General features: G+C 44.1%; 1 protein-coding gene across 2 annotated transcripts in view; it reads right to left on the bottom strand.

The window, feature by feature from the left end:
• The window catches only part of SLC24A3 (solute carrier family 24 member 3), a 515190-nt gene that overhangs the window by 31928 nt on the left and 467932 nt on the right, over window positions 1–15330 (bottom strand). For both annotated transcript variants that reach the window (XM_063088283.1, XM_063088282.1), the window contains 3 exons: window positions 14978–15003; window positions 7288–7341; window positions 1928–2061 (listed from right to left, as the gene is read on the bottom strand). In XM_063088283.1, coding sequence (XP_062944353.1) covers window positions 1928–2061; window positions 7288–7341; window positions 14978–15003 — 214 coding nt within the window. The remainder of the gene's footprint in view (window positions 1–1927; window positions 2062–7287; window positions 7342–14977; window positions 15004–15330) is intronic.

Below are 15330 nucleotides of genomic sequence, written 5' to 3'. Positions count from 1 at the left end.
CAGGACCGAGGTCCAGAAGGGGATTTGGGAGAAATCTTGTGTAATGATTTGCTGGGAGGCCTGAAAAAATGTCCCACCAAGACCCAAGCCCCCCTCAATGAAAGGGCAATGTGCACACACAGCTTATGGGCACCTGTGAAAACTGCAGCCTGTTTTCCCAGCCACTAAACCATGAAATGTTGTCTGGAAACACCAGCCGACATTAGGTAGCTCTCTTTGGTTTCCTAAGAGTATTCTTTTTATGATTATAAACTACCCAGAAGAGATGAAACGAAATGAAATCCTCACTGGATTTGGTACTAGACTTTGTGGAGTGGTACTAGATAACTCTTAAGTTTTTGGTTAAACATGCATATAATCATGAATAACAAATGCTGGTGAGGATGTGGGGAAAGGGAAACTCTTCTACACTGTTGGTGGGACTGTAAATTAGCAAAGCCATTATGGAAAACAGTATGGAGGTCTCTCAAACAACTACAGATAGAACTGCCATATGATCCCCACTTCTGGGTATATACCCAAAAGAATGGAAATCATCATGTCGAAAGAATACCTGCACTCTCATGTTCATTGCAGCTCTACTTACAATAGCTAAAATATGGAACCAACCTAAATGTCCTTTGACAGATGACTGGATAAGGAAAATGGGGTGTATATACACAATGAATACTATTCAGTCATAAAAAAGAATGAAATTCTGCCATTTGCAGCAACATGGATGAGTCTGGAGAAAATTATGTTAAGTGAAATAAGCCAGACAAAGAAAAAGAAATACTGCATGTTCTCACTTATAACTGGATGCTAAGAACGACGGATAGAAAGAAAGAAAGTCAGAAAGAAAGCGAAGAAGAAAGAAAAGACCACTATTCATTAAACTTTCAGAAGGAGAGAACAAACCTAAGGTTACTAGAGATGGGAGGGAGCATGGGAGGGGATTTGGGGAAGGGGTTAGGTAAAGGGTATAAAGAAAAATCATGATTTGTAATAATGAATATGCCAATAATAATAAAAAATAAAAAAATTAGGAATAAAATTTAAAATACATGCTTATAATCATTGAGGAAAATATATTAAATATTTGATTTTCAAACTCTAATAATTACCTAGAGATTCCAAAGTCAGAGATATATTCAATAATAACCTATATATTTTCTAATTTCTTTTTTTTTTTTTTTTTTCTGTGAAGCAACCATATGGAACCAAGAAGAAACAAACTTGCACATTTCAAGAGGAAAGTTAAAAAATATTAAAAGTGAAACACATTCCAGGAAAAATTAAACAATAATTTTCTCTGTTCCTCTAAGAAAGAATATTATTTATCAGAGAGCACTGTATTATTTTCCTTAGCATATCAACTTCTTTGTAAGAATCTACTGGATATAAGAATGACTTTGAAAAGTTATTTTCTATTTCCTTTTGCAGCTTGGAAATGGTGTTAATGTCACCTGAAAGTGAATTTGGATGTAGTAACGCACTAACGACACTTGTGCTAAACTCTTTTACATACTTTATGTGCTTTATTCATTATAAAAATGATTCCCACTTTTTTTTCAGAAGAGAAAACTGAGGCTCGGACAGGTTTAGTGACTCGCTTCATAGTCACACAGCCAAAATGTGACAGGACCAGTACCTCAAAACCCATGGTCTTCTCTCGTTTACCATCCTGCCCTAATGTCCCCGTAAATGTGTAGACTAAGAACTTCCGTGGGGCTTTCTGAGTTGGCTCATTTCTGGGCAGGAGACTGCTCCATGATGTAGCCAAAGGGAGGGCGGGAGGACTGGACATTTCTGTGCCCTGGTCTCTTCTCTCTTGGGCACGCAGTGTCCTCTCAAGACCAGCTGGGACACCCTGTGTGTGACATGAGAGTGGGTAGATGGGCTCATATTCCAGCCCCTCCCTCTTGGACGCAGGCCTCTCCTTGGTTACCTTTCTTAAGTAGCACCACGGTTGCGTCGCAGTTGCTGCTGTCGTCAATTTCAGCATTGTTGGCCAATCCATTGACCATATTCCCAGCACCTTTTGTCCTCCTTTCAAAGCACTGATGTATGCAAGCATTATATCTGAGCAAAGCAAGAAAGGAAAAAGGCCATCAGCATCACAGTTCCTCCGTCTCCCAACCCCCCACCCAGTGCTCCCTGGAGCCCTCCCAGTCTGGATGTATTGTGTGGGACCCATGCCTCAGGTTACCGGTCTTATTTTCTCATCCCATTTCCCCTTAGCATATACAACCCTCCCCATTTCCCAGGTTAAAGATATATGATAAGTGAAAGTAAAAGCATCATTAGATACATAATCATGGCACACGCTTTCCTTGCAACCTCTCTGAAGTCAATGGAGGCACCTCTGGCATTTAGCTCCCTTACTCAGAGTCTGCACATGGAAGGACTGTGACTCAGTGGGATGATCAAGATCAACCTCCTCTGGGCCATGTTTCCAGGGCCTCTGCTGCCAGGGACCACCCCAGTGGGAGAAGGAGAAAGTGTCCCATTCATGCTGCCAGCCAGTGGCTATGCTTCATGGTCTCCATGCTGCAGGCTGGTTGGCAGTCTAGGTCTCCGTCTGTCTTTGGTTTTCAGAGGTCACAGGTTAGGATCCTGTGAATCAGCATTATTGTTGTGCTGTAATTCCAGGCCCAATGGGCTCTTGACTTTATGAAAAGGTTGTGGGCTGTGGTTCTCCAGAATGTTCAAGTGAAAACATTACCCATGCCTCTTACATGCCTTAGCAGACTTGTGTTGAAGGGAAGACATTTATGTGAGTTCCTATTATGTTTGTTATGGGTAAATGTTCTGGTTCCTTTGTCTTTACTATTAGAAGATTCCCAAAGCATAATTCTAGAAAACTCATGGGTAAAGACAGCTGGGCAGAGTTGCCAGGGCACTGTACGCCACTATGGTTTTTCCCCTCACCGAAAGGCTCCCTGGCTTCCTGGCCATGGGACACCCCAGTGAGGTGTCCCCCACTTTGACCTCCAGTCTCCCAGCTATAGCAACTCTAGATTGCCAGCCAGAAGGCCACTCAGCCTGTGTCCCCCTCCTCCTCCTGTCTGCTGCTACAGACACAAGGCTCCCTGGAGTCCTTCCAGCTGTGTCTTTATGTCTGATTCTTCGATCAGTGCAGCTCTGGGCTGGGCTGGCCGAGGGGGACATGGTAGCCATTGTGGAGGGGATGCAGAGACTCTCTGTGGCTGGGCCTTCTGTTCCATGAGCCCCTTCCTGGACTCCCTGGGGGCCTACAGTTCTTCCTACATCACATCAGGGAGAGCAGAAAGCTAGTCAGACAAGCTAGTAGTGGGCACTGGCTGTGGAAAGGGAAGTGGGCAGGCTGTCCTGGACTCTCGGGGCTCATAGAGGCAGGACATAGAATTAGAATATCACTAATTTGCAACCCTAATGAAATAATGGATCCAGATATTTAGCATCAGTGGCTGCCAACATCAAGACAGGGAGAAGGCAGACATCAATGTGCCTTGTGATGGAAGAACACACCGCCACTTGGGACACAGTCTAGCTTGAATCAGATCAATTACTGACATATGGGAAACACAGAGGCCAAAGGAACAGGCTGTGCTACACTACAGGAGGTGGTCCACAATCCCCAAATGCAGGAAACTCTGCACAGCAAGCAACCAAACTTTGTCAAAGAATAAATTTCAAGAAAATACGCACCCCCCACCTCCATACCCCACACACAAAACAGAGGGGGAATTCATAGATTAAAAGAGATCCAAAAGATGGAGCAACCAATTGTAATGAGTGAAATTTATTTGGATTCTGATTTTAAAAATATTTATGACATTTATGGGGCTGAAAAAAAACTGTGAAAAAGGACATTTAGGAGACCATTGAAAATTTGAACATTGATGGGATATTTTATGAAATTAAGGAATTAGCATTAATTTCAGGAAAATGATAATATTGTGGTTATGTTAAAAATGACTGCTTTTAAAAACATATACTGGAATTTTTATGGGTGAATTAGTATGATATCTGAGGCTTCAAAATTTTAAGGTGCGTGGGTGGATAGGGTGTGGCTTGAGCAGCCATGGGTTGGTGGTTGTGAGGGCTTGTGACAAACACATGGGGCTCATCCTGTTTTTCTGTTGATTTTCACGTGTATTCCACATTCCCCTTAATGAAAAGGTTCTCCCACTTTCTAGATTCAACAAGAATGCTTTGCTCTACTGATGTTTCTGCCATCTTGACCTAGAATCCATTTTCCCCATAGAAATACTGACTTGTATTAAGGTTTGCTTTTAAAATACAACTGTGTATCCATTTATTTGGGGTTTGTATAACAGAAAAATAATACCATGCAGTGAGGGTTTTCTTCAAACCAGATATTGGGTTAATAACTAAGCTGTTACATTCTGTCCTCATTAAAAACCTTTTGAGGTAGGACCTATTACAAATCCTATTTTGCAGAAGAGGAAACTGAGGTTCAAAATGGCTGAATAGCTTGGTCAAGGCTCCATGGCTGGTAACTGGCAGGGGGGACCAGCTGCCAGAGCTGAACATGAAGTGCTTGTTCTTAACCTCCCAACATATTGTCTCACCTGGGGAACAAATCCCAGAAAAGTGACCCAGGATGTACAGAGACCAATCCTTGCCAAGCTCAGGTATGCCTCTGCTCCCTTATGGTTTCTACCTATCTGGCCAGTTATCTGAAATTGCTTTTTGACCTTCAGACAGAAGGTTTAAAGTCATTTTAAAGTGGTCTACCCAGAAGGCAGCTGCTGATTCTAATATATGCTGTGTTTTAACTGCTGGTGCTCTGTTTTATATTTTTAACTGAATGTTTTAAGTCTTGTGGTTGTGCCCTGAAGCTCTTTTATTCTGAAGCATGCAATTTCATAAATCAGATTTTATAAAACCCAGTGATTAAAGCCTCTGATTGCACAGGGGCTAAAGAGCAGAGATTTCAATTTAGAACTTAGGACAAGAATTTATGCAGAAAATTCTGTGAGCACCTCATTTTATTTGTATCCTGCTGGTTGGAACAGCTGGAACACTGGAAAAGCCGAAGAATCAGCAGAAACATACTTTATTAGTCTCCACCCTTGGTATGGTTTGGGGTAGAAGAGAGGATGTACTCACTGTGTTCTCTTAACATCTACCTGCCCACCAGCAACTCCTGAGCTGTACAGTGGCTCTGTGAAGAGGTGCATAGAAGGCACGCTAGCAAAATTCCTCAGCCCCATTCCCTTTAGACCATATCTGTTTTTGAAGCCCACCTCTTTCTGTGAAGCCTCTAGAACATTCATTAGGGAGCATACTTTCACCAAAATTCAGATTTGAGACCCAAGATCAAAATCTTGGGCATATAGCAGCCACTGTATGACAATTCTTCCCAAATAATGGACTGAGTCACCTTCTCAAAAGGCAAGAGGAGAACTCTTGACTCTTTGGGATCTCAAACTTAGAGGTTCAAAAAGTAAAAATAAAAAGGTGAAATAAATAGGAAAGACAAAAGAAGATATGCATATTGTCTGGAGCATTCTCACTGTGGCATAGTCTTGCTAATTGAGGCAAAGAGGAGCAGGGTGGTTCCTCTCATCTTTAAAAACTTTTCCTTTGGAGGCTAGAAACTTTGGAAAGCCTTTGGGCCAACTCTGTTTTTCATGGGAGCTCATCTATTGGTACTTTTAAATGGAAGGTGATAAGTTCTATGGCGTGTGACTTCTGGTTTCTTCATCTGCTACCTCATGGTAGCGTCACAGCAGGATATGTTTGAGTAAGGTCCTCTCTAGAAATCCCTTCTCCAGTAAGACCCAGGTACTGGGTCTACGCTGACCACCGGACAGCTCCTGTGGCAAAAGTTTGGATGCCATATTGAGAAGACTGGCAGCAAATAGCTTGCAGCCCACCCTGGACACGAGCAAAGCCAGCGCCTACCTTCACTGTTCTGGTGATGTTTGCCAGTGTCCGCACTGATTTCCCCCAGCATGTCTCTCGGTCACTGGTGGCCAGAATCAACTTTTGGCAGGCCCCCACAGCAAGAAAACTTAATGTGTCAGTTCTAGACTGCTCCCTGATACATCCAAACTGGAAGTTTCTGGCAGCTCTCTGCTTTCTTGTCCCTAGAGAAGGTGGTCACTCCTGAGGCTACATAGCTGGGGAAAGCATGGGCTGGTTTAGAGTAAAGGAAACAGCTCCCATGGGGGCAGGCAGCTACAGCACAGGGTATCTCCACGTTATTTATAACCACCTCATCTCAGTGATATTTGGCAAAAAGTTGAACCTGCAGGTTCACAGCCATGGTGCTTACATTTAACTTAGAGGATGGGAGACATCAGCAATCAGCAACATCATTCTTAGTATACATAGTGAGCTGCCCCAACTCCCGCAGGGAAAAGAACACACGACGTGGAAAAGAACCTATTTCAAATGTGTCCACAAATCCTGTGGCACTCGTCCCCTCAATAGGAGAAGTGGAGCCCTTGAGCGTGGACTGGATTTAGTGACCCATTTTGGCAGAAGTGATGGTGTGTGACTTCCGAGACAAGGTTATGAAAAGCATTGAGGGTCCTTCCTGCTCTCTCTCTTTAGTCACTCGTTCTGGAGGAAGCCACTCAGGCAGCCCCAAGGAGAAGCCCACATGGTGAGGAACCAAGCCCTGTGGCCAAGAGCCAGCGTCAACTCAATGGTGGTGTGGGTGGGTATCTTGAGGGTGGATCGGCCAGCACCAGGCAGGCAGCCCTGGCCAATATCTTACCTGCAACCTCATGGGAGACCCTGAGCTAGAACCCTCCAGTTAAACTGCCCCTGGATTCTTAACTCTCTGAAATGGTGGGAGGTAATGCAGCTTGTGGTTTTAAACCACTAAGTTTGGGGGTGATTTGTTTTGCAGCAGTAGAGGACTAATACCATATACATAGTGGAAGTCTGCAGATATTTGATCCATGGTTTTAATCATCCCTTAACTAGCTCTGGTCCCATCTTCCCTCACCCTATATAGATGTATAACTTAGCCAGTTAGGAAAGAGACTGAAGAAACAGCCAAAAGCCAGGTGGCCAGATCCCGAAGACGGAGTAAGAGTTCCAAGAGTTCTCAACATTTAAGTTTTGATTCTATCTTCACATATGGGTTGGAAGGGCCATTGCTATTTCTACTGATCAAAATCACAGCAATTCACAACAGGCTGCTGAGGAGCCAAATGAGTCTGTGACGGTCGGTGTTGAAAAACTGTCAGATACCTGCCCCACCCCCGTTCCTCTCTGCACATCATCACATAATGTTGAAGGTAGGAAATGGTTTTGGAAAAGAAATTAAGGTGTTTTACTTACTTCATGATGACAATGTAGATAAGATACATCAGCACAAGGACTAAAGACTCCCACCTGCATGCAAACCAAGAACAGTTAAAGAAAGCCCTCACAGGCTGCTCTGAAACACACCAGCCTACCCTTTAAAAACACATTTGATGGGAGTGGCTAGGGTGGCAAGGAGAGGTCAGATAGGCAGGCCGCTGCCCACATGCCCTGGTCTGCAGACATTCTCCATGCTGCATATTGCTGAATATACAGCTATATGTGTAAATCCATATGCAGCTTAACCATTCCCTGAACTTATTCAGATATATTTACGCAAGGCAAACTAAAACTAGAGGAACTGACGGGGTGACTGAGGGACTGTTGGACACACACGAGCGAGGCTTAAGGGGAGGGAGAGGACCACACACACACACACACACACACACACACGCACACACACACGCACACGCACACACACACACACACACACATGCACACACACACACACCCGGGGCTACGAAGGTGCTGGCAGGAAGGGTAAGAATGACATGTGAGTGAAAAAATGGTCAAGAGAAAGGAAGAAAAAACAGAGAAACCCACTGGAAGGTACCTTGAGCTTCTAATCATTCAAATACTTGTTCTATTTTCTTTATTTTAGCAACTTCCACTTAAAAAACAGGGGACTTGTTTTCTAGGCCCCCTTGTAGCTACAGAAGGAAATTACCCAATTGAGGGAGTAATTCTGGCTTTAAGAGAAGGTTACTGGAATACGATGGAATGAGGAAATTCCAGGCCACGCCCCTCCTTCCTTTTCTTTTTTCACATTCCATGTCTAGAACTTGATGCTAGAGAAGTATTTGGTCAAAGGGGAAAGGACGGACACACGTACAAGGGTTTTGTTGTAGGGGTGCTGATAAAAGTGAAGAGTTGGAAGGACGCTAGATGATTATAAAATGGGCACTGGGTATCACTGGGCGCATCACAAGTACATCCAGACGATGGGCTACGATGCCTCATTAAGAATGATTATGCAATTTTTTTTCTTCTTGTAAAGTTGTTTGAGTTCCTTATATATTCTGGATATTAATCCTTTGTCAGATGTATATTTTGCAAATATTTTCTCCCACTCTGTTGGTTGTCTTTTAACTCTTTTAATTGTTTCTTTTGCTGTGCAGAAGCTTTTTAGTTTGATATAATCCCATTTGTTTATTTTTCCTTTGGTTGCCCGTGCTTTTGGGGTCGTATTCATGAAGTCTGTGCCCCAATTAAAAAATGGGCAAAAGAGCTAAGTAGGCATTTCTCTAAGGAAGATATCCAAATGGCCAACAGACATATGAAAAAATGCTCAACATCACTCAGCATCTGGGAAATGCAAATCAAAACCACACTGAGATACCACCTAACCCCAGTTAGGATGGCTAAAATCCAAAAGACTCTGAATGATAAATGCTGGCGAGGTTGCGGAGAAAAAGGAACTCTCATACATTGTTGGTGGGACTGCAAAATGGTGCAGCCTCTATGGAAAATGGTATGGAGGTTCCTCAAACAATTGCAGATAGACCTGCCATATGACCCAGCTATCCCACTGCTGGGAATATACCCAGAGGAATGGAAATCATCAAGTCGAAGGTATACCTGTTCCCCAATGTTCATCGCAGCACTCTTTACAATAGCCATGAGTTGGAACCAGCCCAAATGCCCATCATCAGATGAGTGGATACGGAAAATGTGGTACATCTACACAATGGAATACTACTCAGCTATAAAAACGAATGAAATACTGCCATTTGCAACAACATGGATGGACCTTGAGAGAATTATATTAAGTGAAACAAGTCAGGCACAGAAAGAGAAATACCACATGTTCTCACTTATTGGAGGGAGCTAAAAATTAATATATAAATTCACACACACACATACACACACACACACACAAACCGGGGGGGGGGGGGAAGAAGATATAACAACCACAATTATTTGAAGTTGATACAACAAGCAAACAGAAAGGACATTGTTGGGGGGAGGGGGGGAGGGAGGAGGGAGGGAGGTTTTGGTGATGGGGAGCATTAATCAGCTACAATGTATATCGACAAAATAAAATTAAAAAAAAAAAAAAGAATGATTATGCAAATATGTAAGAATCTGTTACAGAGGGTGCTCAGGAAGCACTACTGAGAGAAGAAATCAGGTGTCCAAACCCCTCCAAGTTCTGCCACATCTCTTGGCTTCTCTCACTGCAAAACTTCCCAAAGCCTGGGGTACACTCTCGTTTGGTGCCTCCACTCACTTGGCAAATATCTCTAGTGCAACTCCCACACCCATCAGTCCCCTGAGTCACTTGTCAAGGGCAGTGGTGACATCCATCGACACAAATCCAGGGACGGTTTTCTGTCATGCTGTTCGACTTCTCTGCAGCATCAAAAATTGGTCACTAGCTCTCCTTCATACATCACCCTCTTCTCCTGCCTTCTGAGAGGCTGTGCCCTGGCTTCCTCCTGTCCCCTGGCTCCCTCCTGTCCCCTGGCTTCCTCCTGTCCCCTGGTTCCCTCCTGTCCCCTGGCTCCTCCTTCTCCAGCCCCTCTGCCTCCTCCACTTCCTCAGTTTAACCTCTACTTACTGCACTCTCTTCCCTTTTTACCTGTACTTTCCTCAGGTGATCTCATCCTGTGCTACTGCTGTAAATACCAAATACACGGTCATGACCCCAATTCACACATCCACTCCACGCCTCTCTCCAGCTCTAGATTCACACGTCCAACTGTCAAGTTGGACTCTCCACCTGGAAGTCTAATGCATGTCAGAACAGAATTCTTAATTCCTATTTCCTAGTTTCCCTTTATATCCCTGGATTTGCCTTCTTAGTAAACAGCACCAGCCCTGCCTTGTCGAGCCCCAGATCTAGAAATCAGTATGGTGCACCCTTTTCCCACACTCCCACACCCACCAGGACCCTGCGTCCCCAATATTTTTGAATCAGTTTCTCCCCTCTGTTGCTCCCTTCCTAGTCCACCTGTGCTTCAGCCTCTGAACTGGTTTCCTTGATACTGTTTGATCACGTCAATCGTTTCATACTCTTTAACTGCTTCCCGACATGCTTGAGAAAAAAATAAAAGGTGCCCCTTTCCCTGTAAAATCCGGTCCTTTTTTCCTCCTCCACATCGTCTCGTGCCTGTCTCTGCTCCCCCGCAAGGGCCTCCTCTCACGCGCACGCAGCAACCTTTCCCTCTCCCCAGAGCCTTCGCCCTGACTGTTCTCTCTGCTAGAAATGTGTCCCCTTCACTCCTTGGCTGGCCTCTTTTTATCTCGCAGAGAGCAGCTTAAATGTCACCTCCCTCAAGAAGCCTTCCCCGCCTACTCCTCCTCCCCTGTCTATCACATGACTGTGTTAATGTTCTTTAAGCCTCGGTGCAGTCTGTGGTGACCTTGTTTATTTAGTTATGACAACACTCTTCACACCTGCCCCCACCCCAGCTAGCTGCTTTCTCATTTTTTTGAGACTTAAAACACTGATGGCTGATTCTCCACCGCCACCCCACCCCAACCACAGGACCCCCAGTCCATGCCCACTGTCCTCCTCTCCCTACACAAAGCAGCTCATCTGTGTAAGGTGACAATTCCTCCAAATGTCACTTTTCATGGAAACCAAACATTATAGCATAAACTTCATGGGAGAAGCGAGGTTTTATTCAAGGCATTCATTTTGAAGGAAGAGACTCCCAGGATCTGAAGGGATATTTCTTTGTTGCTTAGGTGCATTTTAATAGACTCAGTGAGAAGTCAACAGAAAAGGAACCAACTTTAATGAAATATTATAGTCAGGTTGAATTAAATCCAGCATTTTCTAAACTGCTGTATATATATTCTAATTCTTTTAGATCTTTTTCATTTTTTACTCAAAGTAAAACCCTTCCATTGAAATATTTGAACCAAGTTCTCCATAGTCTTTTCCAGGGATGCCCATGTTGACATGGCAAGTTTTTTGGGTTAGTACCCAGACTTGGGGTTGACCCAATGTCTGCTCCATTTTGAGCATATGGGGCTCTCTGAGGCCTCTGTGCCATCCCTCCTGCTGCCCTCTCTGCTTTTTTGGCCTGGATGAGTGTGTGACATCAACTGTGGCTTAATGCTTTCCAGGGTCCTTCCCTGTGTTCCCCAGCTCCAGAGCTGTGAGCATCTCCAAATGACCTGTAATTACACATCCATCATCTTGCCTCCCCTCTAGCCTGAGACAGCTTCTGGGTGAGGGCCCTGTTTGGTTTTGTGTTATGCGTCTTGCTCTGGAACAGAGTCTGGCACCTAGGACGTGTTCAGGAAACACCTCAGGATTGGACTGAATCCATATCCAGACCTCAGGTCACATGGCTGTCCCCCCCTCTTCCTGCTCCATTCCCCTAGGATGCTGGCCATCTTCCCCACCTTCCTCTCCTGGCCGCACCCCACCCACGGCCCTCCGAGGATCTGATTCTACAGGATTGATCTAGGTTTGTTTCTTCCCTTCCCTAAATTTCCATTTTGAACCATTTTCAACTGGTTCCTGGTTCTCCTGCCAAAGATTGTTCTTTCCCAGATTGGAGGGCTACTCCCTGTTCTAACCTGGAGTGCACAGCTCTGGTTTTCTAGCCATGGCCCAGAACAGCAAATACCATTCTCTAAACCCACCCACGTAGATAGTTTCCAGGGTCTCCTTTTTTCTCCCAAAGTCACAACCTGAGACTCAAAAGGAGATATGAAAACATCATCCCGGATCCTTTAGTTTTCTTGTTGAGCCTTCAGTACACATTCCACACGCCTGACAACACTGTGAGCTGGCTGTCCTCATGGGTTCATGGGCCTTGCTCCTGAGGCTGGGCATACATCCTAGTGGGTGGGTCTGTGATGCATTCAATTTTGAGTGTCTTTTGGGGGTAGGTATCCAACTAAAAAGCACCCAACAAATATTCCCCTGCCTCTTGCCTGCTAATAGAACTCCACTATGTTGAATCAGCAAGTGGGGCCCCCTGATCTCAAGGAGGATAAATCCCACCCCCAGGCCCAGAGGATGGATGGCGATTGGTCTAAACTTGTAATTCGAATTCCCCTGGACATTTAGTGGTGAAGGTAGACCTGGCTGTGACCAAAGAGATGTGAGGTGGAAGGGGCTAAAGAAAACAGCAGGGCCCCTTCTTCTCCCTGGGTTCCTTTAATACAAACTCCATGGCTAGAACTGCGGCAGCTACCTTGGGACACTTAGGGAAAGGCCAAGAGAAATGCAGCACCCTCATGCCACGTGCATTTGGGCTACTTGTTAGGTGAGAAAAATAAGCTATTTCTTTAATTCACGGTAGCTGTTTTTGTATTACCTGCCACTAAAAGCATTCCTGATTGACTGCCGACAGCCACTTCTTGGCTGAATGTGACTTCCTGTAGAACGCTGCTTCAGAAACGGTGAAGGAAAAAATTATGTATGACAGGGATGCCTTGTCTTTGTGTATTTGTATTTGACAAAGCTCATTTCCCTCTAAAGAGTACTCTAGCTTCAAAATAAACACAATTGAAATTAGTTACCTTTCAAGGATTTGGGGTGAATTGGTTTCCTGCCTTGAAATTGCTAGGACATGCTGACATGTTCTACAACAACAAATTGAACTCACTGTTTAAAGTATTCTTGTAATGTTGCTGAGCTTTAATTGCACAGATTGAAGAATCTGATTTTAAATAAAGAAATCAGCTCCTAGACAGACCCTTTGAGCAAAATAAATGCTCATGACTGGCTGGGTAAGAAGGTAGGAGAAGTGAACAGTGAAAAATATCCTAAAGTTCAATATATTTTGAAGTTGAAATCCCTGCAAGTTGCAAAGCAGTTAAGGGCCAGTGGCACAGACTTTAATTTCTCAGCCTCACTCATGTGAAAACGCTTCCCATCAGCCCATGCATATAATAACACTAATTGTGCAGCATGACTGCACTCTGGGAGTGAGGTTGTTCTGCTGCCACAAAAGCCCCCCTGGCCCAGTTCTTCCCTGGAAGTGACAGCCGTGCACGATTTATGATTCTAACAGCCCCCAGGCTAGAACAACACACATCAGGGATTTGCAGCTCATTTATCCATGGCCCTCCTGGCCCCTTCCTCATAACTGGACAAACGGGAGTCTTGGTGCTCAGGCCAAGGGCTCTGATGACCTGTTACCTTACAGAATCTAGACCTTTCAGCTGCAGGTTTGGAGCTCTACCTTAGAATGAGATCACGTAACATCTCAGGAAAAGCCTTTGGAATGAAGAGGAAATAGACTTTCCTTCTCTTGCTCCACCCCATCCAAAATATCCTACAGAATGTTCTGAGGGTAACTGAAGCCTGCTCTCATCTCCTCCTGCCACAGTTTTCATGCAGCATTGCCATGGAGATGGTAGAAAAGAGAGCTCCCTCCAAGACTAACAGTAAACCACCCCTGGATAGCCTTTCATAATGGGTTTCTGCACAGCAGCAGCAGAGACATTTCTGAGATTAACTGTGATCCTAACTTGTTTGTCCTTGTGGGAGTGTCAATTAGGAAAGACCAGTAACATTGGGCAACACTGAAGTACCTACTATTTGCTAGGGCAGAGCAGTGGTTGTGCTAATCACGCCATTGGTTTGCTCAAGAATGCTTCTAGAAGTTTTCTTGGGCTGCACTTCATCCCCAAAAACATGGGAGGAAAATTCCACCAGTCGATTTGGCAACCACATCCAGGATGATATCATGAGGGGGTCTAGTGCATCTTAAAGGAAATTCTTAGCTATCGTCTCCTCTCCCCTCTTGGATAGAGGAGAGAGTTAGCAAAAGTATTTCAACACGATGGCATAGAGCACAGCATTTGTCATCAGTGTGATAGGGTTCCCCGCCACCCCAAACTCTGAAAATCACAGAGATGTCCTCAGACAACAGAAGACCACTCCAACAAAGGGTGAGTGCTCACTTGCCTGAAAGTCAAGCCTGGTAGACTCTCTACTTTTTTGTTAGCTCATTCCTACCTTTAAGTAATGCCATGAAAGTTTTGTACCTACAGAGTCACACCTATTCCCAAAATGTTATTTCATACTACTTTACTTCTACAGAACAAATATTTGAAAAAGTCTAATAAGAATGCACAACACACTCAATTTCTATTTCCATTTCAAACATATTTGACTTGCTCAGAACCCGTCTCAAAAATGGTGTTTTGGACAGTTGGCCCAAATGCAGATGTCTTCCCATATATTTAATCTGGGAAAAAATTTGTCTATCAAAAAAATAAAATCACTGATTTCCAGAGCTCTAAGATCTTTTTGAATGCCAGGAAGAATTTCAATGGATTAATGGTCACTGAAGTGCCTAGATACTGATTCTTAAAATATGCATGGGATTTGGAATATGGAGCTTGGTTTGAACACAATTTGAAGATTAGTCAAATCTTAACCATGGTCCAGCAAATGGCTGACTGTAGAAAGGCACAGCTAAGTCACAATGTCTAATCTGGATGATAAAGACATCTAGATATTGGGATCTCAAATGGAACTCCACCACCCCAACCCAAAACAAAAGCTCTGTGTTCTTTGAAAGCTTGTTTAATTTCTTTGTTGAGGTACAAAGAGGGTTCCCAAGAAATTCCAGTTGTTAGAAGCTGTCATGACATTTCCCTTTCCTTCCTAAATCTTAACTCTGGTCCTTAATATATTTGGCTCTGAAACATAACAAGGGGAAATCAGAAGGGAAAAAGAGATACTTACCAGGAAACTTTTTCATCATAAATGAACTGCAAAAAAATAAAAAGGACAGATTAGACAGACACACACATGCATACTTGTCCTGTGCTTTAAGATGGCACATTGTCCACCCTTGTTGCTAGTAAGGAGATAAGAAGGGCGGGATTGCCCAGCACATGAAACACCTGTGGGTAAACTTCCCTCTGTGCTGGTTCAGTCTTTGGCCAGTGTTAGTGGGAGGAGGTACTATGAGCAGACTGGGGTGGGCATGTGTGGAGTGGCAAAGCATCAGGTAATCCCATTTTTTTCCTGCAATTTCTGGCCAACAGTGCAAGGACAGGGAAGTGCAAATAACCTGCTTTGTAAAGCAAGACACA

Source organism: Cynocephalus volans, chromosome 1, assembly GCF_027409185.1.
Source record: "Cynocephalus volans isolate mCynVol1 chromosome 1, mCynVol1.pri, whole genome shotgun sequence".
Taxonomy (NCBI): Eukaryota; Metazoa; Chordata; class Mammalia; order Dermoptera; family Cynocephalidae; genus Cynocephalus; species Cynocephalus volans.
Note: the sequence above shows the minus strand (reverse complement) of the source record. Positions and strands in the feature narration are given on the sequence as shown.